Source organism: Scyliorhinus canicula, chromosome 20, assembly GCF_902713615.1.
Source record: "Scyliorhinus canicula chromosome 20, sScyCan1.1, whole genome shotgun sequence".
In the NCBI taxonomy this organism is placed as follows: Eukaryota; Metazoa; Chordata; class Chondrichthyes; order Carcharhiniformes; family Scyliorhinidae; genus Scyliorhinus; species Scyliorhinus canicula.
The window spans coordinates 68,288,506-68,314,188 of record NC_052165.1 but is presented as its reverse complement, the minus strand read 5'-3'; the positions used below and the strand labels follow the sequence as shown (position 1 = coordinate 68,314,188).

At 46.5% G+C, this 25,683-nt stretch overlaps 1 protein-coding gene across 5 annotated transcripts in view; it reads right to left on the bottom strand.

The window, feature by feature from the left end:
* Positions 1-17,908, bottom strand: part of pus7l (pseudouridine synthase 7 like) — a 36,417-nt gene extending 18,509 nt beyond the window's left edge. For 4 of the 5 annotated variants that reach the window (XM_038780931.1, XM_038780932.1, XM_038780933.1 and 1 more), the window contains exons 1-6: positions 17,796-17,908; positions 15,407-16,353; positions 14,201-14,360; positions 7,803-8,001; positions 4,032-4,130; positions 508-589 (exon numbers count right to left, since the gene is read on the bottom strand). In XM_038780931.1, the coding sequence (XP_038636859.1) occupies positions 508-589; positions 4,032-4,130; positions 7,803-8,001; positions 14,201-14,360; positions 15,407-16,334 (1,468 nt within the window). In that variant the 5' untranslated portion in view covers positions 16,335-16,353; positions 17,796-17,908. The remainder of the gene's footprint in view (positions 1-507; positions 590-4,031; positions 4,131-7,802; positions 8,002-14,200; positions 14,361-15,406; positions 16,354-17,795) is intronic. The other variant, XM_038780935.1, reaches the window with a different exon arrangement.
* Between the last annotated feature and the right edge of the window lie 7,775 nt (positions 17,909-25,683).

Genomic DNA, 25,683 nt, shown 5'->3' with positions numbered 1-25,683 from the left:
TGGGTTGGGGGTGGGGTCACTATCAGCGGGACCAAAAGATGCCGCAGGCGGGAAGAGCTGGGAAATCCCAGCCACTGGGTCGAAATGAATAGCACAGGGCATGATGGACCAAATGGCTGTGGTAGTATGACTGGAGGTACTACAGTACCTGGGAGTGCTGAGCCACCATTGGTGGAGAAGGCTCGCTGCTCATTGGCCCAATGGTTTGTATTTCATTGGTCAGAGTGTAAGGTAGCTCCGCCCAGTGAGGCGGAGTATAAGAGCCCGTGTTTCCCAGCAGCCTGCCTTTTCTGTACTCGAGCTGCCGGGGAAACATCTTGTTGATTAAAGCCTTCAATTCGGACTACATCCTCGTTTCAGTAGTTATTGATTGCGCATCAATGGCCTTCCTCCAAACTGTAAGATTCTGTTTACAATATGTTTGATATCGAGTTGGTTCTTTAAACAAGAGCAGATTACGTTTCAAATTGTTTTGCAATATTTCTGATCATGGCTGTTGACACTTACCAGTCTGTATATAATGTCTCTTGGCCTTATTGACAGGGTCATTTCCTACTTCGGGTGTAAAGAATAAATGCACCGCCTTCACCTAAACAGAATACAAATATAAAAGGACGGACAGGAATTCCATAATCCAGTATGCTGACAACAACACTAACACTTATATTGCACTGGTATTACAGCAAAGCATCCCAAGGTGATTTGCAGGCGCCAAGAAATGAAATGAAAATCACGTATTGTCTCAAGTAGGCTTTAAATGAAGTTACTGTGAAAAGTCCCTATTCACCACATTCCGGCGCCTGTTCGGGGAGGCCGGTACGGGAATTGAACCCGCGCTGCTGGCCTGCTGTAGTCTGCTTTAAAAGCCAGCTATTTAGCCCTGTGCTAAACCAGTCCCTGCCACCATGATTTTAACTTAAGAAAGGGCGATATTTGGGTAAATAGCCAAATGCTTAAACAAATAAGCGGGTTATAGAGAGAGAGAGAAAGATGGAGAGGTGAAGGGGTTTAACAAGAAAATTTCAGAGTTCAGTGCCTTGGACAACTGAAGGCACAGCTTCCAAAAGCGGAACCGGGAAAATCAGGAATGTGCGAGAGGCAAGGGTCCTGAAGGGTTCTCAAGTTCCAGGCTATTGCAGAGGACATGGAGGGATTTGAAAATAAGGATGAAGAATTTTAAATCGAGGTGTTGGTGGACCAGTCGCCAGTGTAGCTCCAGGAGCACAAGAGACGATGGGTGGCGGAAACCCGTTGCAAGTTTTAATACCAGCAGCAGAGTTTTGACAAATAATCATTTGACCCTCTTGGTGTTTAAACTTCAAAAAAGGATGGAGACTCCCCTGGACAAAAATTACCAGAAGGAAAATATTAAAAAGCAGTTCCAACCAGTATTCTTATTCCCCCGTTTCACTGGTCTTCCCTTTTAAAGTTTACAGGACCAGCATCCTTATTGCTCCCTTTTTTTGTATTTTTTCCTTCTGGGTCATTGTCCCTTAATTTATACCCTGTAGTTGTAGCCAGGTAATGCGCAGCTGCCTTGGCAGTCACCATTAATGTGAGTGAGCCAGTTCCCGGCAGCCTTCATTAGTAACAGAAACTTTGTATTTATTAAAGCAGCTGCCAATTCTACAACTGGCTTGTTATTCCTGTCCCCCCCCCCCCCCCCCTCCCCCGCTCCCCAATCCAGTGTTCCTAATTTGCAGTCATTTTCAAAGTCGGGGTCGCAACCCGCGGGTGGGTCGTGGGCGGGTGTCGGGAGGGTCGTGGATCCATCCATCGCAGCGTTCCCGATCACGGAAATTAATGCGCAATGACCCTGAGCAGCCGGCTTTAAAAATGACGGCCGCCACCGGCTTTCAGAATCCGGGCTGGCTGCGCATGCGTGCCCGCTCACCAATGCGCGTGCTTGGAGAAACTCCGCCCCCTCCTGACGTCAGCTCGCTGACCCAGGAGACGGTTTATTTTAAATTCAACGTAGTGTTCCTGCCTGAAGCGACGGCAGAGGGCAGGTCGTGCGCCTCGAACACTGACGTCATGTGCTCTGGACGCGATTGCGATTCCTCCATTTTGTCAGCAGCAAACAAGCAACAGGACTGTAAAATTTAAAATGGGTCGTTTTGTAGTAAGGAAGACACAAAGAACATAGAAAAATACAGCACAGAACTGGCCCTTCAGCCCATGATGATGTGCCAAACTTTTGTCCTAGATTAAGAACAAATTAATCCGCACCCCATCATTCTACCATAATCCATGTACCTATCCAATAGCCGCTTGAAGGTCCCTAATGTTTCCGACTCAACTACTTCCACAGGCAAGGCCAGGATGACACAATTATTTCTGCTGGGGAGAGTGGCTCAGGAAAATCCACAGAGGACAAAACAGTGGTGGTATAGGGCTGTTTAGGAGGGTCCACAACAGGACAAAGCAGTGGTGGTGTGACCTCCACGACCTCTGATGAACAACCCATACAGAAATTTAACATTGAATAACAAAGCAAGTGAGATCGTGAGGACCAAGCAGGCTCACCTGTTGCATTAAAGGTAAGTGAAAATGGTGGGTCACAAAGGTCGGCTGGCATGGGTCGCGACGGTCAGCCGGCATGGCTCCCGAAGGTTGGACGGTTGGAAAAAATGGGTCCCCGGAAAAAAAGTTTGAACACTGCTGTACTGCACCACAAGGGGTCACTGACAGAAAAAAAATGTAATCCAACCCCTTATCTGCAAACTGATAGGAAGATGACAGGAAGCTTATCAAAAAAAACAGAACTGTTGTTTCTTTTTTTTTTAAACACAAGAAACAAATTATGTGGTAATATTGAATTGTCTACATTGTAAATATTAAACCCAGGCCCCATCTACAAAGGCCCCACAACACTTCTTGAAGAGCAGGTGCCCAGCCTGAAAATTTATACCTCAACCAGCAGCGCGAAAACAAAATGTTCCTTACGTATCTCATTCCTGTTTGTAGGAACCTTCTGCACAAACCGACTGCTGCATTTGCCTACATTAGTGCAGTGACTGAAGTACCTCATTGATTGCTGAGCTCGGTGGGGTGTCCTTGGCTCACAAAAGGCCCAAATATAAACACAACTTCCTTCTTTCCTTGAGATCCATGGCAACCAACAACTTCTCGATCCGAAAGCCAAGAAAAGAAAAAGCACCGTTTTTCACTGGCACAGGGAGGTTGACAGTATCAGGCAAACACTGCCTCCGCTGAAGTGGCAATGGGGTTTATTCTCCAATTCAAAAAGCAAAATAGCGCAGCTGCTGAAAATCGGAAATGAAAAGAGACAGTATTGTGACTCCAGATCAAGTTGGGGCTGAAATTGCCACGCACTAGCCCAGGGTGTCGTAGCATGTTTCAGATGCACCATCTCAATTAATCGTACCTAATAAATTTCTCACAGAATCACACAGTGCAGAAGAGACCCTTTGGCCCATCAAGCCAGCACTGACATGTGAAAAACACCCCCTGACCCACCTGCCTAATCCCATTTGCCAGCACTTGGCCCATAGCCTTGAATGTTATGACATGCCAAGTTCATTCAGGTACTTTGAAAGCATGTGAGGCACCCCGCCTCTATCAGCCTCCCAGGGAGTGCCTTCCAGGCCATCACCACCTAGGTAAAAAATGTTTTTCCTCACATCCCCCCATACCTCCTGTCCCTCACCTTGAACTTGTGTCCCCTCATGACACAATAAGCCAACTATTTTGAGAATGTTGCACACTCAGTTCTGCATAGTCTGTGATAAGATATTGAATGATCACGTGGCACCAGTCACCATTCCAGAAACATTCAGAGAGGTCAAACGTTAACTCCAGTTTCAGGCGAGCTGCATATTTATGTTGCCTGCGATAAGGATTCGCTGATGCTTTAAAAATCCCAACCTCCCAGCCCTTTCGGGAACACTTCAGTACGTGGCTGGCAACAGAAGCAGGAAGTAAGTCTCGAGAACTGCACAAAGCATTGTTAGCTCCTGACCCGTGTGCATGCTAAGGTCGTAAAATGCTTAATGCGAAAGGAGCCTTACCAGTGTTTCCTTGAGGAGAGCCAAACCAATTTGATCTGCCTGAACATTCTGTCCCAGGCCAAATCGCTGAGGTCCGTAATAGTTCACAAATCCCTTTTCCTGTAGTTAAAAGAAGTAAATTTACTTATTGATGTGGTAAAGCACGACGATCTTTTATAAACGGAGCTTTTGGCACTAATGTCACATTGTCAGCAGAAGGGCATTGCACTTGCGGTATAAATAAAACATTAAATTATTCTATTAGGTGTCTTACATAAGAATTTAAATTAAATCAACTGTAATGGTCTGGAATCCTCATCTTAACCTGGAGATAATGGGGCAATGGCCTTTTTATTTGCCTTGTTCTTTGCGTGGTTGCAAATGCTAATAAGCAACAGACTTGATGGGGGAGATGTCTAACTCAAGATGTTTAAAAACTGCAGCATAATCACTGCTGTTGTATGATGTGACAGTTACAAGAAACCTTCTTAAAGATAACATTGTTGGTGAAGGAGTTCTCCTTCTACTCACACGTGCAGAAAGTGTATTCCCGGGTTGATTTCTCTATTTTGAGCAGGGCCTTGCTGGCTGGGGTGGTGGACACGGGGTATTCGGCGATTACAATCCCAGACCATGCTCCGCACTGGGTTGACCTGCAGGTTAGTAAAGACAGTAACCAGCGCCCGCACTGGAGGTTGGATGTGGGACTTTTGGTGGATGAAGGGGTGTGCGAGCGGTTGATGAAATGCATTCAGAGCTACCTGCAGGTCAATGACACGGGGGAAATTTCAGCAGCGGTGGTGTGGGAAGCACTGAAGACGGTGGTCAGGGAGGGAGCTGATCTCGACCCGGGCTCATAGGGAGAAGGTTGAGAAGGGCAGAGACAGACCGACTGGTAAAGGAGATACTACAGATCTATAGGAGGTATGTGGAGACCCCAGAGACAGGGCTTTCAAAGGAACTGCGGAGGTTGCAGGCGGAGTTTAGCTGCTGACCACAGAGAGGGCAGTGGAGCAGCTGAAAAAGGCAAAGGGGGGCGATTGATGAACATAGAGAGAAGGCCAGCAGAATGCTTGCACAGCAGCTTAGGAAGAGGGAGGCAGCTAGGGAGATCGGGACTGTAAAGGACAGAGATGGGAATCTGGTTGGTGATTCAGTAGGGGTGAATAAGGCATTTAGTGATTTCTACAGCTGGACAGGTTGAAACCCCCTACGGGGCGGAGGGGATGAGGCACTTCTTGGAGGGGCTGAATTTCTCAACAGTGGATGGGGAACGGATAGAAGGGCTGGGGGGACCCAATTGGGCTGGAAGAGATAGTGGAGGGCTTGAATGCCATGCAGGCGGGTAAGGCTCCAGGTCCGGACGGGTACCCTGTGGAGTTTTATAAAACGTTCTCGGAGATATGGGGCCAGTGTTGTTGAGGGTGTTCAATGAGGCAAGGGAAAGAGGGGTGCTGCCCCCGACAATGTCACAGGCAACGATTTTGCTGATTCTTAAGCGGGACAAGAACCCGGAGCTGTGTGGGTTCTACAGGTTGATTTCCCTGTTGAATGTGGATGCCAAGTTGCTGGCCAAAATCTTGTCCTCCAGGATTTAGGATTGTGTTCCGGACGTTATTGGGGAGGACCAGACAGAAGATTTTAGGGGAATTCGGCTGGTTTTCGGGGTATAAGCTAAATATGGAAAAGAGTGAGATGTTTGTGGTTCAGGCGAGGGGACAGGAGGGGCGACTGGGAGAGCTGCCGTTTAGGTCAGTAGGGGGTAGTTTTATGTACCTGGGCATCCAAGTGGCGCGGGAATGGGACCAGCTGCATAAATTGAATCTGGCCTGGCTAGTGGACCAAATGAAGGAAGATTTTCGGAGATGGGACGCGCTTCCGATGTCTCTGGCCGGGAGGGTGCAAAAGGTGAAAATGACGCTCCTCCCGCGATTCCTATTTGTATTTCAGAGTCTCCCCATCTTTATTCCGCAGTCCTTTTTTAAGCGGGTCAACAGAGTGATTTCGGACTTCGTCTGGGCGGGCAAGACCCGCAGGTAATGAAGGTAATGCTTGAGCGGAGTCGAGGAGAGGGCGGGCTGGTACTGGGCGGATAATATAGCCATGATCAGGAAGTGGTTGGTGGGGGTGGGGGGGGGGTTCTGGATATGGCAGAATATGAAGGGATTGAGAGGATGGGGGATATGTTCATAGAGGGGAGCCTTCCGAGTATGAGGGCGTTGGAGGAAAAGTTTGGGCTGGCGAGGGGAAACAAATTCAGGTATCTGCAGGTGCAGGACTTCCTTCGTAAACAGGTGTCATCCTTCCCGCTCCCACCGCTGAGGGGATTCAGGATAGGGTAATTTCCAGAGGGTGGGTAGAGGAAGGGAGCATCTCGGACATCTATAAGGAGCTTATGGGGTCAGAGGAGACGCAGACCGAGGAGCTGAAGCGCAAGTGGGAGGAGGAGCTAGGAGGTGAGATAGAGGATGGTCTATGGGCGGACGCATTGAGTAGAGTCAACACCTCCACAACATGTGCCAGGCTCAGCCTGATACAATTTAAGGTTGTTCACCGGGGTTACGTGACAGTGGCCCGGATAACAGATTCTTTGGGGTGGAAGACAGGTGCACAAAATGTGCGGGGTCCAGCGAACCATGTCCACATGTTTTGGACATGTCCGAAGCTTAGGGGATTTTGGCAGGGGTTTGCGGATGTCATGTCCAAGGTTTTAAAAACAAGGGTGGCGCTGAGTCCAGAGGTGGCGATTTTCAGGGTGGCGGAAGATCCGGGAATCTAGGAGGAGAAAGAGGCCCTCCCGTTTGCTTCCCTGGTAGCCCGGAAACAGATACTATTGGCATGGAGGGACCCAAAGCCCCCGAAGTCGGAGACCTGGCTATCGGACATGGCTAGCTTTCTTTGTATGGAGAAAATTAAGTTCGCCTTGAGAGGTTCACTGTTAGGGTTCGCCGGAGGTGGTAACCGTTCGTCGACTTCTTTGCGGAAAATTAATATTCAGCAGACAGGGGGAAGGGGGGAGTAATTTAGGTTAGAGTAGGGGGTAATAAGGATGGGACCTGTATGAAAGGTAAACGGATTTTGCACTATCTCAAGAAATGTTTATTAAAAAAAAGAGAACATTGTTGTGAGGCCAGGGAGTGCAGTGCTTTATCAGCTTACAGTTGGAGGGCTGATAACGCATAGATGCACATTGTAGCCTATCCATAGACCAGTTCATTCCTAGATTCAGTGCACACTACATTGATCGGCACGACAGACTCATCCTTATCCCTATAACACAAACTAACCCAAAAGGCAGCACGGTGGCACAGTGGTGAACACTGCTGCCTCACAGCTCCAGGGACCCGGGTTCAATTCCGGCCTTGACTGACTGTCTGTGTGGAATTTGCACATTCTCCCCGTGCCTTCGTGGGTTTCCTCCGGGTGCTCCCGTTTCCTTCCATAGTCCAACGATGTGTAGGTTAGGTGGAGTTACGGGGATAGGGTGGGGGAGTGGGCCTAGGTAAGGTATCGTTTCAGAAGGTCAGTGCAAAATGGCCGCCTTCGGCACTGTAGAGATTCTATGGTCCTATGCAGGTGGAATTATGTAGCACTATCCAAAAAACAGGACAAGCTTGTAGAAGGAAAAACTAAGTAAGGAAAATGTCGATCGATGAATGTTAATTGGCTGCCAGATGATCATAGTGGTGACTTTTTTCATCTCCTCCTCAGAAAGCAATCACTTGGCCAGACGTTTAGTCTTCAGGATGCAACAACATGGTTTAAAACGCGATGCGTTTAATGGGACTTTACCTTGACTTTCTCAATTGCTTCCAACACCCTATCAGCAAGAATTGCATCTGGATCGTCTTCCTGGTGCTTGCTGATGTTTCGTATCACGATGCTGAAATGGTTTCCTTTTAGCTGACCGACGTGCAGATGCTGAGTTGCAGGGCGCAGATTATACACTTTCAAGCCTTTGCTCTGGATTGACAATTGTGTCGCTTTTAACCTTGATGTGGGGAACAAAGTTTTACGTATAACCACAGCTCATTGGGTGGAGCGCAAACATTTGATTTCATTCTTACACACACTGCCGACCTAAACTAAAATGTTTTAAGTAACGCGAGTTAGATCAGTGACTTTTAGTATGGTCGTCCTCGTTCTTTGATTGAAGTTACTGTCAACAAACAAATAACAGCATACAGCTCGTAATGTTGTGGAGAGGTGAAGAGCCAGAATCGGAGACAGGATGGCCCAAATGTGTTTGCTGTAGCCTCGGGAAAGCCAGGTTGCCAGGGCCAGATGGGCTTCCATCCCAGGTGATTTTAGGAAGGAAGTGAAGACATAGCAAATGCCCTAACTATAATCTTCCAAAATGAAAACAGAAAATGCTGGATAGACTCAGCAGGTCTGGCAGCATCTGTGGGGAGAGAAACAGAGCTAATGTTTTGAGACCCTATGGCCCTTCTTCAGAGCTGAAGAGGGCTAGAAATGTGCTGAATTACATTGCTGGAAAAGTGGGTGGAGGAGGTGGGGCAGAATAGATCAGGGATCGGTCGGAGCTAAGAAGAGTTTGACCAAGTTGTCATGGACACAAGAGAAAGGGAGCTTCGATGGTAGCATTAAGAACTAAATTAGGCGCTGACAGTACCAGAATGTGCTAATGGGAGGACAAAGGCCAGTGCTCAATAAAAGCAAAACAAATGAACAAGTGACAGATGGCCCGGTGGGAGCAAGTTCTGGTGATTCTCAAAATCATTCCTTTGGATCAGAAAATTGTATGTGCTACTCTGTTATTTAAGAAAGATGCAAGCGTGAACCCAGGACGTTTATACACCAGTTATACTAACATCTGATAGAGGGAAATTATTGCATCTGATAATTAAGGATAGGTTGACTTAATGTCCTTTTATAGCGATATAATTCATCACATTTCTAGCCCTCTTCAGCTCTGAAGAAGGGCCATAGGGACTCGTATGCTGTTATTTGTTTTAAAACTTGCCTTAAGAATCAATGTCAAGGATGCCCTTTAGATAGAAAAAGGATCTTCTGACGTAACTTTGAGATTATCCCACGAGATGGTAATGGATTCTAAGTTCATTCAGTTCTTGATTCATGCTATGAAACGCAGGGCAGTATTTATGGAGGCACCTGACGGATGGACAGCAGGGGCCCCGTGTTGTCTTGTTTTGGGAACTTCTGCCAAATTAAATGGCAGTCAGGCACTTGACAGGCCAGCAGTAGGCCTTCCCCAGGATTTAGAAGCCTGAGGGCAGAGGTCCCACCCACTGAGAGCTGCCAGCCAATGATGTCAGCTGCTCTTCAGCAGCGGGCACCGGGGAGGCAGTAGCTGCTGCCGGTATGATACCCACGTGAGGCCTCGAAAGGAGGAGGGACAGGTGAGTGAAGGCAGGAGAGGGGTTGAGGGGAATATGCAGTGGATGTGGGTGCGGTGGGGGAGAAAGATAAGCAAATCCTGGAATGCTTTCTTCTGGGCTCCTGAGGAGGGGGTTATAATCATAGAATCATAGAATTTACAGTGCAGAAGGAGGCCAATCGGCCCATCGGGTCTGCGCCAGCCCTTGGAACGAGCACCCTACTTAAGCCCACGCCTCCAGATTATCCCCAAAACCAAGTAACCTTACCTAAACTTTTGGACACCAAGGGGCAATTTAGCGCAGCCAATCCACCTAACCTGCACATCTGTGGTCTGTGGGAGATAACCGGAACACCCGGAGGAAACTCACGCAGACAGGGGGGAGAAAGTGCAAACTCCACGCAGTCACCCAAGGCTGGAATCAAACCCGGGTCTCTGGAGCAGCAGTGCTAACCACCGTGCCGGTGAGGGGTGGTCCCCTGAGGGGTCAGTGCCTAACCAAGGGAGCCAGCATCGGGAACAGTGGGGGGGGGGGGGGGGGGGGGGGATTTCATTCCTTAAAAAAACAGACAGGAGCAGCCAATAGCAATTCATCAGTTATCTATGCCACAGAAGCTAAAATGGCCAAGTTGGGCTGTGCCCCATGACCCAGCCCACTGGAGTCCCTGCTGCCCTGACAAAATTCAGTTCCAAGAATGGTATGTGTGCTGCCCTGACAAAATTCAGTTCCAAGAATGGTATGTGTGCTGCCCTGACAAAATTCAGTTCCAAGAATGGTATGTGTGACATCTGGCAAAACGAGCTCCCATCCCCCAACGGGTATATTTTCACGTCATGCCCTTTTTTAAGGCTTGAGATTTAACCAGCCCCCATATCCTTGGCAAGAATTGCTGGCCAATCAGATGGCTGCCAGTCCCAGCAGCGCCACTGCGAGTGGTGGCCACTACTGGGACTGCATCCATCCCCACAGCAACAGCAGCATGTTTGCTGCCCTTGAAAGAAGGTCCATGGGGTCAGGGTCAGTGAGGCAAGTACATTGAGATAGCCTCATCAAATCAAGCCAAAACTGGACAGCTCATAATTATCACTGCCTTTGAAATACAAACACAGAGTTTAAAAAAGGTATCTGTGATCATGAAATATATATATATATATTTGAACAGTTACTAAACAAGGGCAACATGCAGCAGACCTGGGAATTCAAGTTCACGAGCTCCCAAGGCACAATAATAAGATGAACGCAGTCCTTGTAAACATCAACCTCATTTAGATTTAAGTCTAATCCCCGAAGCAAAAAATACTCCTGATGCAGTTCTGGCAATGTGAGAAATGTTAAGAGTAGCCCAGGACTAGCTTCAGGGTGAATTGAGAGTAGGTGAAGCCTGTACTTAGGGACTGGGTTTTCTCCCATTGCGGTAGTTGCTTCTGGGCAGGGAGAGGCAGAACGAGAGTGTCACATTAAAACAGTTGTGAACTATCAGAACGTCTGCTGCGGCCTAATTCAGTAAATGGATATTCACCCGTTTAACAGTTCAACACGCGCAATTATTCTTGAAAGGATTGATCTTTACCAGGCTTCCTGGGAATCTGCCTTCTTGGGATGATAGGGACGAGGGTGATTTTGCAGGTGAGGAGGGCAGATGCAGCAGGCCAGCCAAGAGGAAAAGGATTACAATGGCTCCTTTTCCGACCAGCAAAAAGAAGCATGTGCAGAATGTTAACCCCTGGGCCAGCGGCATTTCCAGGCCAGAGCTGCTAGTGAGGAAACAGGAGCATACTGTGCCATACTTTTATCTTAAGTCTTTTTGTTACTAATTTAAAGCTTTTCAAGGCCAGAAAAAAATGATGATAAATCTGACATTAAAAAACCACTCATGTCCATTAAGGAAGGGACAACAACTTTCCTTTCATATAGTAGCTTACTCAAATATTTTACAGCAGGGTTTTTCAACTTCGGGGTCGCAATCCAAGGGTGTCATCGGAAGGGTCGTGGAACAATCAGTCACGCCGATCCTGCGGTGGTCCCATTCGCAGGAGGAATGCCTGTCCTTTACTTTGAGAATGGTAACAAAGTTTGAAAACGTCCACGGCTCCGACGGATTGGGCGAGTCAGAAATGGGGGGCGGTCAGCGGGGTGGATGTCCAGGGCTCGGGCCTCACCCCCGGTTTGTGTCAAGACATTCGAGTGTTGGCTGGTGTCCGGGAGATTTTGTGACAAGGGCTCGGAGTGAGTGAGACCCAGTGATTGTGTGGGGTGTGGGGGGGGTGTGGGGGGGGGGGGGGGGGGGGGGGGGGGGGGGGGAGTGAAGCCGCCACACTGTCGGGGCAGCACAGTGGTTGGCACTTTTGCTTCACAGCTCCAGGGTCACAGGTTCAATTCCCGGCTTGGGTCACTGTCTGTGCGGAGTCTGCACGTTCTCCCTATGTCTGCTTGGGTTTCCTCCGGGTGCTCCGGTTTCCCCCCACAAGTCCCAAAAGACGTGTCTGTTAGGTAATTTAAGCATTCTGAATTCTCCCTCCAAGTACCCAAACAGGCGCCGGAATTTGGCGACTCGAGGCTTTTCACAGTAACTTTGTTGCAGCGTTACTGTAAGCCTGCTTGTGACAATAAAGATTATTATTATTGGGAGGAAGATTCCGGCGTCTTGTGAGTGCTTTGATCCGATTCCCAGTGCATGTGTGCCCGAGGCTCGTGTGCAGCTCGCCCACACCCCCCCCCCCCTCCCCTTGCCCCCCAGCGCAGCTCCTCTCGGTGATTTATCTGCCAAATTAGGCTTGTGCGGGCCCGAGTTCATCTGTTGAGACAGGCCCTGGTGACTGAGGCCCCACTCCCCCCACCCCCACTTGGGGTGAGGCCCAGCCCTGGTTTGTGGTTTGGTTTTTGGGGTTACTGGGCACCGGGTTTTAGTTTTGATGGGGGGTCTGGGTTGGGGGCTGTATTTGCCAATGCCCTGTGCCGCACCGAGTGCCGGGCACGGAAATGACAGTCAGCGTGATTATTCTCAGGGGTTGTGTCCACGGCTTTTTACATTTTATTTTAGTATCTGAAGTCGCATTTTGAAAATAAGTCCCTGTCTCTCCTGAGAAGGACTCCCCTCTTTTGATATAAACCGAAACCGAAACCGAGCAGGAGATCATAATGTTTGGAGAATGCAGGCTTTAGTGGTGCACGTTCTCGATCATTAAACTTCTGTGTCACGATTCAAAATTGCTATCTTGAAGAAATTTACCATTCTGGAAAAATGATGGACTTTTAAAGCTCAATTGTGATACCATCTGCAATAATGCTCTTTACTATTGGTTATGTTGGGATCTCTGGTGCCTATCTGTCCAAAATAAAATACTTATTGCAAACAAAGAAAATGGTTTTCTTAAAAGTAAGAGACGGCCAGAGACTCAAATACACAGTCTACCTATTGGATAGGATCTTACAACAGAATCTGGACATCAGAGCTTCGCAGGAGAGTCAGAACAGGACAAACTGTGCACACATTTCTGCACACAGCTCCGCATCCTATGGGTAACAGCCTACAAAGAAGAAACTTAACTCGGGAACTAAGGAGTAGTAAGATGATTTCTTCTTGAGGTATGGTTTTGTCAATTGTGCCAATGCAAATAAGGATGCAAAGCCCATGTGCGTTATATGCAGGGAAGCACTGGCAAATGAGAGGGGAAGTTTCATATTTTGAAAGAGAAATGGTGGGTGAAAAATTAGTTTTGAGTTAAGACCCCAGAGTCAGCTATTCACTTTAGAGTAGACTCCAAATTAAAAGACTATACTGCTGTAGCTGACCTGTATTACAACATTAAAAGCTCGTGGGGATATCAGCATTCTGGATTTGCATCTCCCCGGAGTATTCAGTGCTGAGTAAAACACACATTTTGTTGCTATTACCCTTCACAACGACCTAGACGGCACAAAGGAATTGGCTGAAGATAGCATCTGATATATGCCTTGCCCTCTCCTCTTTTGCACCTGATTGGAATGGGATTGTGAGGACCAAGCAGGCTCGCCTTTCGCATTGAAGGTAAGCAACCATGGCGTTTGTCGCAAAGGTCAGAAGACGTGGGTCACGAAGGTCGGCAGCGTGGGTCGCAAAAGTCGGCCGGCATGGGTCGCGAAGGCCGGCTGGCATGGGTCACAAAGGTCGGGTGGCGGCAAACGTGGGTCCCAGGAAAAAAAGTTTGAAAAATACTATTTTACAGCAGACAAAAATCGATACTGAGCCAACCAACTAGAACAGCTGACCAAACATTTGGTATGAGATGTAGTTTATAAAATGGTCTTGAAGGGAGTTGGAGAGGCAAAGAGATTTATGGAGGGAATTTCAGAGCTTAGGGCCGAGTCGCTAAACGTACGGCTGCCGATGGTGGAGGGGAGGAAGTAGGGGATGTAAAAGAGGCCAGAGTTGGCGCAATGCAGATTTCGCAGGGAGTTGAAGAGATAGAAAGGGGTGAAGGCACGGAGGGATTTTGAACTCAAGGTTGAAAATTTCAAAATGGGTAAATGCCAATGCAGGGCATTGAGCGCAAGGATAATGGGTGACCTGGACTTGCTCCAAGTTGGAGCACAGGCAGCAGAATGTTGGATGAGCTTACGGAGTGTGGAAGATAGACGGACCAGGAAACCGACTATCTTTACCTGGTCGGGCCTATATTTGGCTCGAGTCCCACATCAACATTGGTGATTCTCAACTGTCCCCCGAAGTGGATCACTCATTTCTATCATCACTTTCTCATAACACACAGGAATGGACGGTAATTGTCAGCTTTGCCATTGGCACCAACAATCCGAGGATGAATTAAGAAAATAACAGAATTTTGAACTTGCCTGTTGATTGTCACATTCCTCACGACCATAGTTTGGGAAGTAATGGCCTTCTTGTCTTTGATACCCGCGTAGCTGAAATCCGATGGCACCACGCCAAGTTCTGAGGCCAGGTAAGCGACTGCCTCAAGTGTTTCCATGTTCACCTTACACAGGGTAAATGCTTTAAGAATGTAAAAAATATATATTTTTTTTAAATCTGCGGCCCAATCACATTAGGTATAACTATAAATTCTTCCCCCTCATTATTCTCTCCTGGATAACTATCCATCTAGAAAATAATAATAATTTGATTGAATTAATACTTCCATCATTCTAACCAGACTTGGGAGACACCAGCCCTTCACTCACCATTTGTGTCCAATATGGACAACTTCTGTTGTCAACCCCTGGCCGTTAATTAACTGGCTTCAATCTCAATTATGGTTACCCACAAACTCTAATCTCATTACAACGGTGACAACACTGCTAAGGACCTTGGGAGGTGCTGAGGGAGTAAAAGGCTCTATATTAATGCAAGCCTTTCTATTGTTACATCGTATTTTTTTTAAATTTAGAGTACCAAATTAATTTTTTTTCCAATTAATGGGAAATTCAGCATAGTCAATCCACCTACCCTGCAGATACAGGGAGAATGTGAAAAGTCCACACGGACAGAGACCCGGGGCCGGGATCGAACCCGGGTCCTCGGCGACGTAAGGCAGCAGTGCTAACTACTGTGTCATCGTGTCGCCCTGTTATATTGTATTTAAGGCACAGAAAAGGCCATTTGACCGAGAGGTCTATGCTGCATTTTGTACGCCAGGCAAGTTTTCTGCCACCCTTCTTCATCTGCCCCCATCAACGTACACTCATATTCCTGTGTTAGTGTTAGACTCAGAGGAGATGCATTGCGTTACAAGGTGACTGAATAAAGACTTCCTGTTATTTCCTTATCAATGTCTCTGGCGCTATCATTCACACCTCTAGAACCATTTCATTTGAGCACCTTGTGGCCCTCATGATAACGTTCACCCTTCAATCTCAATTCAATTCCAATCCACATCGTAGAACGTCTGATGTTTCCGTATCCTTCAGAAAGTCAATGTTCCCCTCCCCTTTCCCTCTGAGGTTACCTAAAATATTTAAAATAATTTGCGCAAACTTTTTCAAATAGCACATGAAAATACAGATCAGCTTCACACATTGTTCAAAAGTAACCTCCAATACCTGTGTAAATCGCTGGCACTGCCCCACAATCATTGGCATGTCGCTTCCTGCCAGATATAATTTTGTCTCGAAACCTCACAGTGATCACTGCGCCTTGGTGACCGTCGCCTTCTTGCGCCGAAAAACTTTTAGTTTCCACCAGTTTCCCAAAGCACTTGCTGACAAGGTGGTGGACGGCCTTCCGGTGCTCCTTATTGCCATCAGGATGAAACATGAACTTTGAACTTCGATCTTTTGAATCCAAGAAACAGAAAAAGCCATTGGCTTCTTCTTCAGTCACCAGCTGGCACAGCTCTAAATACTGAGGGTCAGGTATGGCCTGGATTTCGGCACTGTTGGTAGCAGTCTTTAGGAAGGGGAATTTCTGGCGTACAGCCGAGTGAATGGCAGCTCGCTGGCTTTTCTCTGGAAAGGTCCCCAGTGAAAATATAGCCTCTTCTGCCGTCCCCTCCCCTTCTGCGGGCTTACGTTCTTTAGCGGCTAATGCAAATGTTTCCAGCATTTCTGCTACAGAGGTACCCAAAAGCAAATCCAAGGTATCTCCCAGTGTTTCTGATGCTTGCACTGAAGGAGAGTTAGGTGCAGATTCTGACACATTTCTATCAGCAGTCTGGTTAATTTTGCTGTGCTCAACGTTAGCATCCTTGGATTTGTCAACTTTTGGCAATTCAGGAAAGTTTTCCAGTGTTTTCTCTTGTCTCTTCAGTCTCTTGTTGCATGATGGATGGGCCATTTCTTGCTCGTTTTCAGTGTTACATGAATCCTGGCTACAGTCAGATCCAGCATCACTGACTAGCTGTCCGTGCACATCAATCTCAGTTACCATAAAGTCACTGGCAGAATTCTTAATTGTGCCACAGAAGCCGGTGTGATCACTGACCCAGTGAAAGGGTAAACCATCCATTCTGCTATCAGGGAATTCCTTCATGTCAAGGCTTTTTTGATCGCTGCAAAGAAAAGCAAAATTACTCAGAGGTGGTTGTCAAAAGAGTAAGATAGCCAAAAATGAAACAAGGATGGTTGAAAGTGTGAGACAAAAAAAGTACACCAAATATCCTGAATACCCAATGTTTTGTGGTTCGCAAGCAGGTCCTGTAAGCATTGTAAACTGGTCATACTCCAGCCAATGTAAGTGTGAGCTGTCAAGTCTTTACCTGTCATTTTTGTGTGCTCATGTTATAACATTGGTTGTCACTTGCTATACAGGGAGATAGTATGGAGTCAAAGGGCCAAATGGTCACTTTTTGTGCTGCAATGGCTCGATCAGTGCATCCTGTCGCTGACTAACAAAATTAAAAAATGGTGATAGTCAATAACAGTACAACTGGCTGCAGCAAAGGTCGCTAAAATTACTTGAAAGAGGAGTTTTTACAATCTTTTGATGCAAGTGAGGGCACCGTTACTTAAAAAACACTTAAAGCCATGACAAAATTTAATTTTGGGGTGGCACAGTAGCACAATGGTTAGCACTGTTGCTTCACAGTGCCAGAGACCTGGGTTTGATTCCCAGCTTGGGTCACTGTGTGGAGTCCACACGTTCTCCCTGTGTCTGTGTGGGTTTCCTCCGGGTGCTCCAGTTTCCTCCCACAGTCCAAAAATGTGCAGGTTAGGTAGATTGGCCATGATCAATTATCATTTAGTATTCAAAAAGGTTCGGTGAGATTACTGGGTTACGTTGATACGGTGGATATGTGGGCTTAAGCAGGGTGCTCTTTTCAAGGGCCAGTGCAGACTCGATGGGCCGAATAGCCTCCTTCTGCACTGTACATTCTATGTAAATGGTAGCAGATATTCTTCAGGTCAGAAGGAAACTTTAATCCAGAGGTTTAGAATAGACACTCGAAGCAACCCATGATGAATACCTCCAATTTATTCATGGCTGCTGTGAGTTGGATAGCGAAGAACCCACATGGCCTTTGAACTTTAGTGATGATAAATCCAAGACATGGTCAGAGCCAGAGTCCTTCATGAAAATATACTCAGCGATTTTTTAAAAAAACCATGAAAAGGTGAGATATAGGATTGCATGGCTTATGTGAGGTGCCTCTCTGATGGAAATGGGCCCACGTCTCGCAGTGCCCTTACTTTTCCAAATATAATTCGGCCAACACTTTTTATTTTGTTACATTGAAGCATTGCCCCTTTAAATAGAGCGATTCTGCCGTTCCGCTTCCGCGTTGGCAGAGGGTGAACTGAGCGCCCAGGGCCTAAAGCTGCAGCAGAAAAGTTTGACATTAAAAACTGTCGTTGGCGATAAAGAGGCAGAATTTGCAATTGGGCTGTAATGTGTACGTGCAATGGTGCGCAATGCAGGTACAACAAGCCCCTTTGTTCCCTGGCCGGTGTATGGGCGGGATGCTGAGAGGCTCAGGGAGCTGCCTGAACTTACCTGCTGCTGCCTGTCTGCGGGAACCCTGCGCTGACATTACTGGCCTGGGCAGCGATCGGCTGCAGTTGTTACTCCGCAGTCTGGCTGCTGAAGACCCGCAGCAGCTCTTAAAGGCAAAGTCTCTCCCCGCCCCCCCCCCCCCCGCACAAACACAAAACTGTGTTTAAAAAAAACACAGCCAAATAACCTCTTCTTCACAGGCAACACCAACCCTCTCTCACTCTCCCAGGATGCTTGCCTTCCCAATTCAGAATTTAGAAAAAAATCGTTCATTGAACCAATCATTTCCAGTAAGTTAAAAGCAAATGACTGCGGATGCTGGAATCTGAAACCAAAATGCAGCAGGTCTGACATCTTTGTGGAGAGAAAGAACGGAGCTTTGACAAACACCCTTTGACAAAGAGTCATCCAGAGTCAAAACGTTAGCTCCCTTCTCTCTCCACACCTGCTGAGATTGTCCAGCGTTTTCTGTTTTAATTTCAGTAAGTGACCGGCACAGTGGTTAGCACTGCTGCCTCACAGCGACAGGGACCCGTCTTCCGTTCTGGCCTTGGGTCACTGTCTGTGTGGAGTTCGCAGTTTCTCCCCATATCTGTGTGGGTTTCCTCCGGGTGCTCCGGTTTCCTCCCACAGTCCAAAGATGTGCAGGTTTAGGTGGAGTGGCCATAAATTGTCCCTTCGTGTCCAAAATGTTGGGTGGGGTTACGGGGTAGAGAGGGGTGTGGGTCTAGGTAGGGTCCACTTTTGGAGAGTTAGTGCAGACTCGATGAGCTGAATGGCCTCTCCTTCTGCACTGTAGGGATTCTATGATAACTGCTTTGGAAGGTCTGATTTCCAAACTAGTACTGGGCATGCAATCGCACAACTATTAGCGATTGCATAGAGCTCTCAGCATCGGAAAACATCCCTCAAAAGCTTCACGTGGAACCTAGGGTGGGTGTGGTGGAGTGCACTTTAGGGATTCTATGATTCTACATACCGTTTTGTGCCTTCACCTTCATTTTCCACCCACTTTATTTTTCCCAAACAGCGTTTAGGATACTGTTGTGGGGGGTAACGGCCTACCAGAGGTAAGCCACGGTGGCCAGGTCTCTGGCACTGATTCTGTCCCTGTGGCTCAGAAGGGAAGTGTGGGGGGGAGAGCATTAGTTATTGGAGACTCTGTAGTTAGAGGTAAAGATAGGCGGTTCTGTGGCAACGATCGAGGCTCACAGTTGGTGTGTTGCCTCCCGGGTGCCAAGGTCCGTGACGTCTCTGATCGTGTTTTCATAGAACATAGAACATTACAGCGCAGTACAGGCCCTTCAGCCCTCGATGTTGCGCTAACCTGTGAAACCACTCTAAAGCCCATCTACGCTATTCCCTTATCGTCCATATGTCTATCCAATGACTATTTGAATGCCCGTAGTGTTGGCGAGGATCCTTAAGGGGGAGGGGAAACAGCCACAAGTCGTGGTACACGTCGGTACCAACGACATAGGTAGAAAAAGGGACAGGGATGTAAAACAGGAATTCAGGGAGCTAGGGTCGAAGCTGAGAGCCAGGACAGACTGTGTTGTCATCTCTGGTTTGCTATCAGTGCCACGTGCTGGCGAGGTGAGGAACAGGGAGAGAGTGCAGTTAAACACATGGCTACAGGGATGGTGAAGGAGGGAGGGTTTCAGGTACTTGGATAATTGGAGCACATTCTGGGGAAGGTGGGACCTGTACAAATAGAACGGGTTACACCTGAACCAGAGGGGCCAGAACCAGAGGATATTGGAGAACCCAATATCCTGGGATGGAAATTTGCTACAGCTCTTCAGGAGGGTTTAAACTAATTTGGCAGGGGGATGGGAAACTGATTTGTAGTCCAGGAGATAGCATTACTAGAGTTCAGGAAGTTGAGGGTAGTGCAGTACTGAGGAAGGCACCAAGTTCACAAGAGTGGACCTGCAGACATGAAGGTGGTATGAAGTGTGTCTACTCTAATGCGAGGAGCATCAGGAATAAGGTGAGCTTAAAGCGTGGATTGATTCCTGGGGCTACGATGTTGTGGCCACTACGGAGACATGGATAGAACAGGGGCAGGGATGGTTGTTGGAGGTTCCGGGGTTTAGATGTTTCAGTAAGATGAGGGAAGGTGGTAAAAGAGGGTGGAGGAGTGGCATTGTTAATCAAGGATAGTATAATGGCTGCAGGAAAGCAGTTTGAGGAGGATCTGTCTACTGAGGTAGTGTGGGCTTAAGTTAGAAATAGGAAAGGAGCGGTCACTTTGTTAGGAGTTTTCTATAGGCCCCCAAACAGTAACAGAGATGTGGAGCAAAAGATTGCAATGCATATTTTGAATAGGTGCGGTAGTCACAGGGTAGTTGTCATTGGTCACTTTAACTTTCCAAATATTGATTGGAACCACTATAATTCGAATAGTTTGGATGGGGCTGTTTTATCCAGTGTGTGCATGAGGGTTTCCTCACACAATATGTGGATTGACCGACAAGAAACAGGGCCACATTGGATTTGGTACTGGGTAATGAACCGGGCCAAGTGTTAGGTTTGGTTGTGGGAGAGCACTTTGGAGATAGTGACCACAATCCGGTGACTTTTACTATAGCAATGGAGAGGGATAGGAACATACGGCAGGGCAAGGTTTATAACTGCGGGAAGGGTAATTATGATGCAATTAGGCAAGAATTGGGGAGCATAAGATGGAAACAGGAACTGTCAGGGATAGGTACAATTGAGATGTGGAGCTTGTTCAAGGAGCAAATACTGCGTGTCCTTGATATGTATGTCCCTGTCAGGCAGGGAGGAAATGGTCGAGTGAGGGAACCATGGTTTACAAAAGAGATTGAATGTCTTGTCAAGAGGAAGAAGGGGGCTTATGTAAGGATGAGAAAACAAGGTTCAGTTAGGGCACGAGGGCTACAAGATAGCTAGGAAGGAGCTCAAGAAAGGGCTTAGGAGAGCTAGGAGGGGGCATGAGAAGTCCTTGGCGGGTAGGATCAAGGAAAACTCCAAGGCTTTTTATACTTATGTGAGGAATAAAAGAATGACCAAGGTGAAGTTAGGGCCGGTCAAGGACAGTAGTGGAAACGTGTGCATGGAGTCTGAAGATATAGGAGAGGCCCTAAGTGAATACTTTTCTTCAGTTTTCACAAAGGAGAGGGGCCATGTTGTTGAGGAGGATAGTGTGATACAGGCTGGTATGCTGGAGGAGGTAGATATTCAGAAGGAAGATATGTTAGAAACTTTGAAAAGCCTGAGGATAGATCATTCCCTGGGCCTGATGGGACATATCCTAGGATTCTTTGGGAGGCGAGGGATGCGATTGCAGAGCCTTTGATCTTTATGTCCTCACTGTCTACAGGAATAGTGCCAGAAGACTGGAGAGAGGCGAATGTTGTCCCCTTGTTCAAGAAAGGGAATAGGTATAACCCTGGGAATTATAGGCCAGTTAGTCTCACTTCGGTCATAGGTAAATTATTGGAAAGGGTCCTGAGGGATAGGATTTATGATCATTTGGAAAGATACAGCTTAATCTGGGATAGTCAGCACGGATTTGTGAGGGGTAAGTCTTGCCTCGCATGTTTGATTGTATTCTTTGAGGAGGTAACAATGTACATAGATGAAGGTAGAGCATTTGATGTCGTAAACATGGATTTTAGTAAGGCGTTTGATAAGGTGCCCCATGGTCGGCTCATGCAGATAGTAAGGAGGCGTGGCATAGAGGAAAATTTGGCCGATTGGATCAGTAACTGGTTATCACATAGAAGACAGAGGGTGGTGGTAGGTGGTAAAGTTTCATCGTGGAGCCCAGTCACCAGCGGTGTACCACAGGGATCAGTGCTGGGCCCTCTGCTATTTGTGATTTTTATCAATGATTTGGATGATGGAGTTGAAGGTTGGGTTAGTAAATTTGCTGATGACACCAAGATTGGTGAAGTAGTGGATAATGTGGAGGGATGTTGTAGGCTGCAAAGAGACATTGATAGGATGCAGAGCTGGGCTGAAAAGTGGCAGATGGAGTTTAACCCTGATAAGTGTGAGGTGATTCATATTGGTAGGACAAATTTGAATGCGGATTACAGGGTTAACGGCAGGGTTCTGAAGAATGTGGAGGAGCAGAGAGATCTCGGAGTTCATGTCCATAGATCTCTGAAAGTTGCCACCCAGGTGGATAGAGCCGTGAAGAAACCCTACAGTGCGTTAGCATTTATTAACAGGGGGATTGAGTTTAAGAGCCATGAGGTTATGCTGCAACTGTACAAACCCTTGGTTAGACAACATTTGGAGTGTGTGCAGTTCTGCTCACTTCATTATAGGAAGGATGTGGAAGCATTGGAAAGGGTGCAAAGGAGATTTACCAGGATGCTGCCCGGATTGGAGGGTAGGTCTAATGAGGAAAGGTTGGGGGAGGTAGGGCTTTTCTCATTGGAGCGAAGGAGGAGAGGTGACATAATTATGGTGTATAAGATGATAAGAGGGATAGATAGAGTGGATGGTCAGTGACTTTTTCCTCGGGTGGATGTAGCTGTTACAAGAGGCCATAACTATAAGGTTCATGGTGGAAGATATAGGAGGGATGTCAGAGGTAGATTATTTACTCAGAGAGTGGTTGGGGCGTGGAACGCACTCCCAGCTTTGTAGCGGAGTCAGACACTTTAGGAACGTTCAAGCGGTTATTGGATAGGCACTAGAATGATTGGGAGTAGGTTGATTTGATCTTAGTTTGAGACTAGTTCGGCACAACATCGTGGGCCGAAGGGCCTGTACTGTGCTGTACAGTTCTATGTTCTATGTTCTTTGAAAAGGCTGAAATGTATATCATAAACATTTACAATCTTATTGAAGACTAAAGTGCTAAGACTGCTATATGCAGTCACTTACCTTTAAGCAGTTGTATCCCTTTGATTTTTTGGCAAATTTAATTGCTACTATTTTCTGCTCTCCTCTCTTCATGGTCAGCTATGTTACAAGTTTTCTTTTTGCAATGTTTTTTGTTAGCTGCTGGCACAAACTAAAATGAAAACTGCAATACGCTGACTGACGACAAATGTGAGAGAATGAGTGTTTTTGAATGTTTTTGTTTAATTTGCAGAAGCCAGGCCCAGTTCTGCTTCGCCTGGAATATAAGACCATAAGATATAAAGAGCAGAATTTGGCCATTCGGCCCATCTGAAGTGTTCTTTGTATTGTTCTTCGGGATGATGAAGGTTGTAGTGTTGACAAAGAACAGCAAGCAGGGTTTAATAAGCAAAGCTAATTTATCACACTACACTTAATTGGATTTGAACATGTGCTAAGGAATTAGATAAGTAAAGAATACACTACACTTCTACAATACTAAACTCTGCTATTTCACATCTACTCAGTCTGGCTCCCTTCCACTCTCTCCCAGAAGTCAAGGAGGCATGTGATATTTATATTGTTGCTCTATATCACCATCTAGTGACTAGAGTAGTAACATTATCTTAACCCTTTATGTTCCTTACAATATCCATATATTATGAGAGTCTGCCCTACCATTCTATCAAGGCTGATATGTTCCTCATCCCCATTCTCCTGACATTAGCCTCTGATGCCTTTATTAAGAATTCCGATAGTCAATAGGAGGTTTACACTCAGGTTTCTGTTCGTGTCGCTATGAAGGTGACAACTGGAACCGCAGCATGGACAGCAAGGTGGTGAGCCCTGTTGAAAATATAGAAAACCTTAGAATATCAGTGAATCCATGACTGATGGATTTTGGATCTATCCAGTTTCTTCTTGGCTCTGAAAATGTTAACTCCTTACTCAAAATAGTGGGGGATTTTAATGTTGTTATAATTATTTCTGTTGTTTTTAATTCCAGTATCTGTTTTAGCATTGTAAAGACAACCATCCAAGTAATTATGAAGTAATGATTCTTCAAAAAAATTATTTTGTAAATTATGTCAAAATTCCTTGGATGGGTCGATTTGATTCAAGAATCTGTTGATCTTAAGGGTGATCTTGAGCATGTTATGAGAAAGAGTCATGCTTGCTTCCTCATATTGGATTGTTCTCTCCAGGGATAATTGCTCTCCCTTAAAGCACTGTCATTTTTCTCATTGGAAAACAACATTGAAACTCAGGTGGCATTTTATCAATGTGTAAGATGATCATTGCTCGGCACAACATCGAGGGCCGAAGGGCCTGTTCTGTGCTGTACTGTTCTATGTTCTATGACTCTAAGATTAAGAAACAGATACTGCACTCATTGTACAATTGTCTTAGTGTAGCAAACGGAGGATGTTAAAAATACACTTCAATAAATTATATCAACTGTTCATTGTTTCCCTTTGTTTGACATTTTTATGATTTTGTTTGGGGAGGACAAAACAGATCGCACAAATGCCGAGATATATGTAGAATTACGAGTGTAATATGTGAATATAAAATGTGTGAGTTATGCAGTCAGCAGTGTTTGGGATATCATAGCTGAGTGAAAGATGATATGGGAAATCAGTGTCAATTACAATAAGTGGTTGTCAAAGACTTCTTCATCATAGACTCTCTACTGTACAAAAGGAGGCCATTCTGCCCATCGAGTCAGCACCAATCCTAGGCCCGCTCCCTTGCCTTATTGCCATCACCTCACCTAACCCACACATCTATGGACACTAAGAGCAATTTAGCATGGCCAATCCATCTAACCTACGCATCTTTGGACTGTGAGAGGATTGGAGCAACTGGAGGAGACCCACGCAGACATGGGGAGAATGTGAAAACTCCACAAAGGTGGTCACCCAAGGCCGGAATTGAATCCGGGTCCCTGGCGCTGTGAGGTAGCAGTGTCACCGTGCCGCCCCTATCACAGTAACTTAATTGCAGTGTTAATGTAAGACTACTTGTGACAATAATAAAGATTATTATTATTATTATATGCTAGAATATTATGATTCTACATGTTTGCCTCATTCTTTTCCTCTGGGTCTGCGGCATATATAATCGCCTCGGAATGATGCAGCATGCAATACAGTAATGGTTTTGTGCAGCTCAGGTGAACCATATCTTAGCATCCCATCTGACTTGTTCAGTAAACGGTACTATTAATTCAGCTTTTGAATGGCGTGTTCCAACATTGACTTGTGGTGCCACGAGCGTGGTTGGAGCTCGGCTCTACTGTGTTGTTGCCGTTTTCAATTGGAAACTGTTGTGAAGGAGACTAACAGGTTCTTCAGAAATCAGGTATTCTGTTGCACATCAAACAATGGCACTATTGTGGATTGCAAGTATTGTGGGAACACCAGGATTAGCAGCACTGACATGCAAATGACTTTGAAAGAATGGTACCATGATGGTGATGCATGCTCTGGGATTGTCATGAGGAGTCCTTCAAAATAAATAGGATGTTAATGAAGTTTTGCTTTGTTAGAAAGCCTACCAGCCGGTTGTTGTACTTGATGTAGGCAGTGCTGAAGGGTGCTCCAGACTCTGAGATAAGTTCAACATATTTATTGAGTGATTAACAATGCTTCTAAATGAGTTCGACACTCTGCTAATCTGACTCTAGTAACTCAGTCTACTCTGCTAACTATACAAGCTTGCTCTAGACCACGTGCTACGGTGTGACGTTGCTGTTAATCAATCCGCTCTTGCTCTCTAGGTTTCTGCCGGTGGAAGAGGCAGGGCCTGTGTGCCTTGTCCTTTTAATAGTGGTCGTGTAGTGCCCTCTTGTGGTAATGCCACCTCTGGGTGCCCTGATTACCCATTGGTTGTGCCCTGTTCCGATGACCCATTGGTTGCGTGTCTGTATATCATGACACCGGTGAAAGTATTCTCTGCTCAGATAAAATTGATTTTCCCAGGGCAGCACGGTGGCACAGTGGTTAGCATTGCTGCCTACGGCGCTGAAGGCCCGGGTTCGAATCCCGGCCCTGGGTCA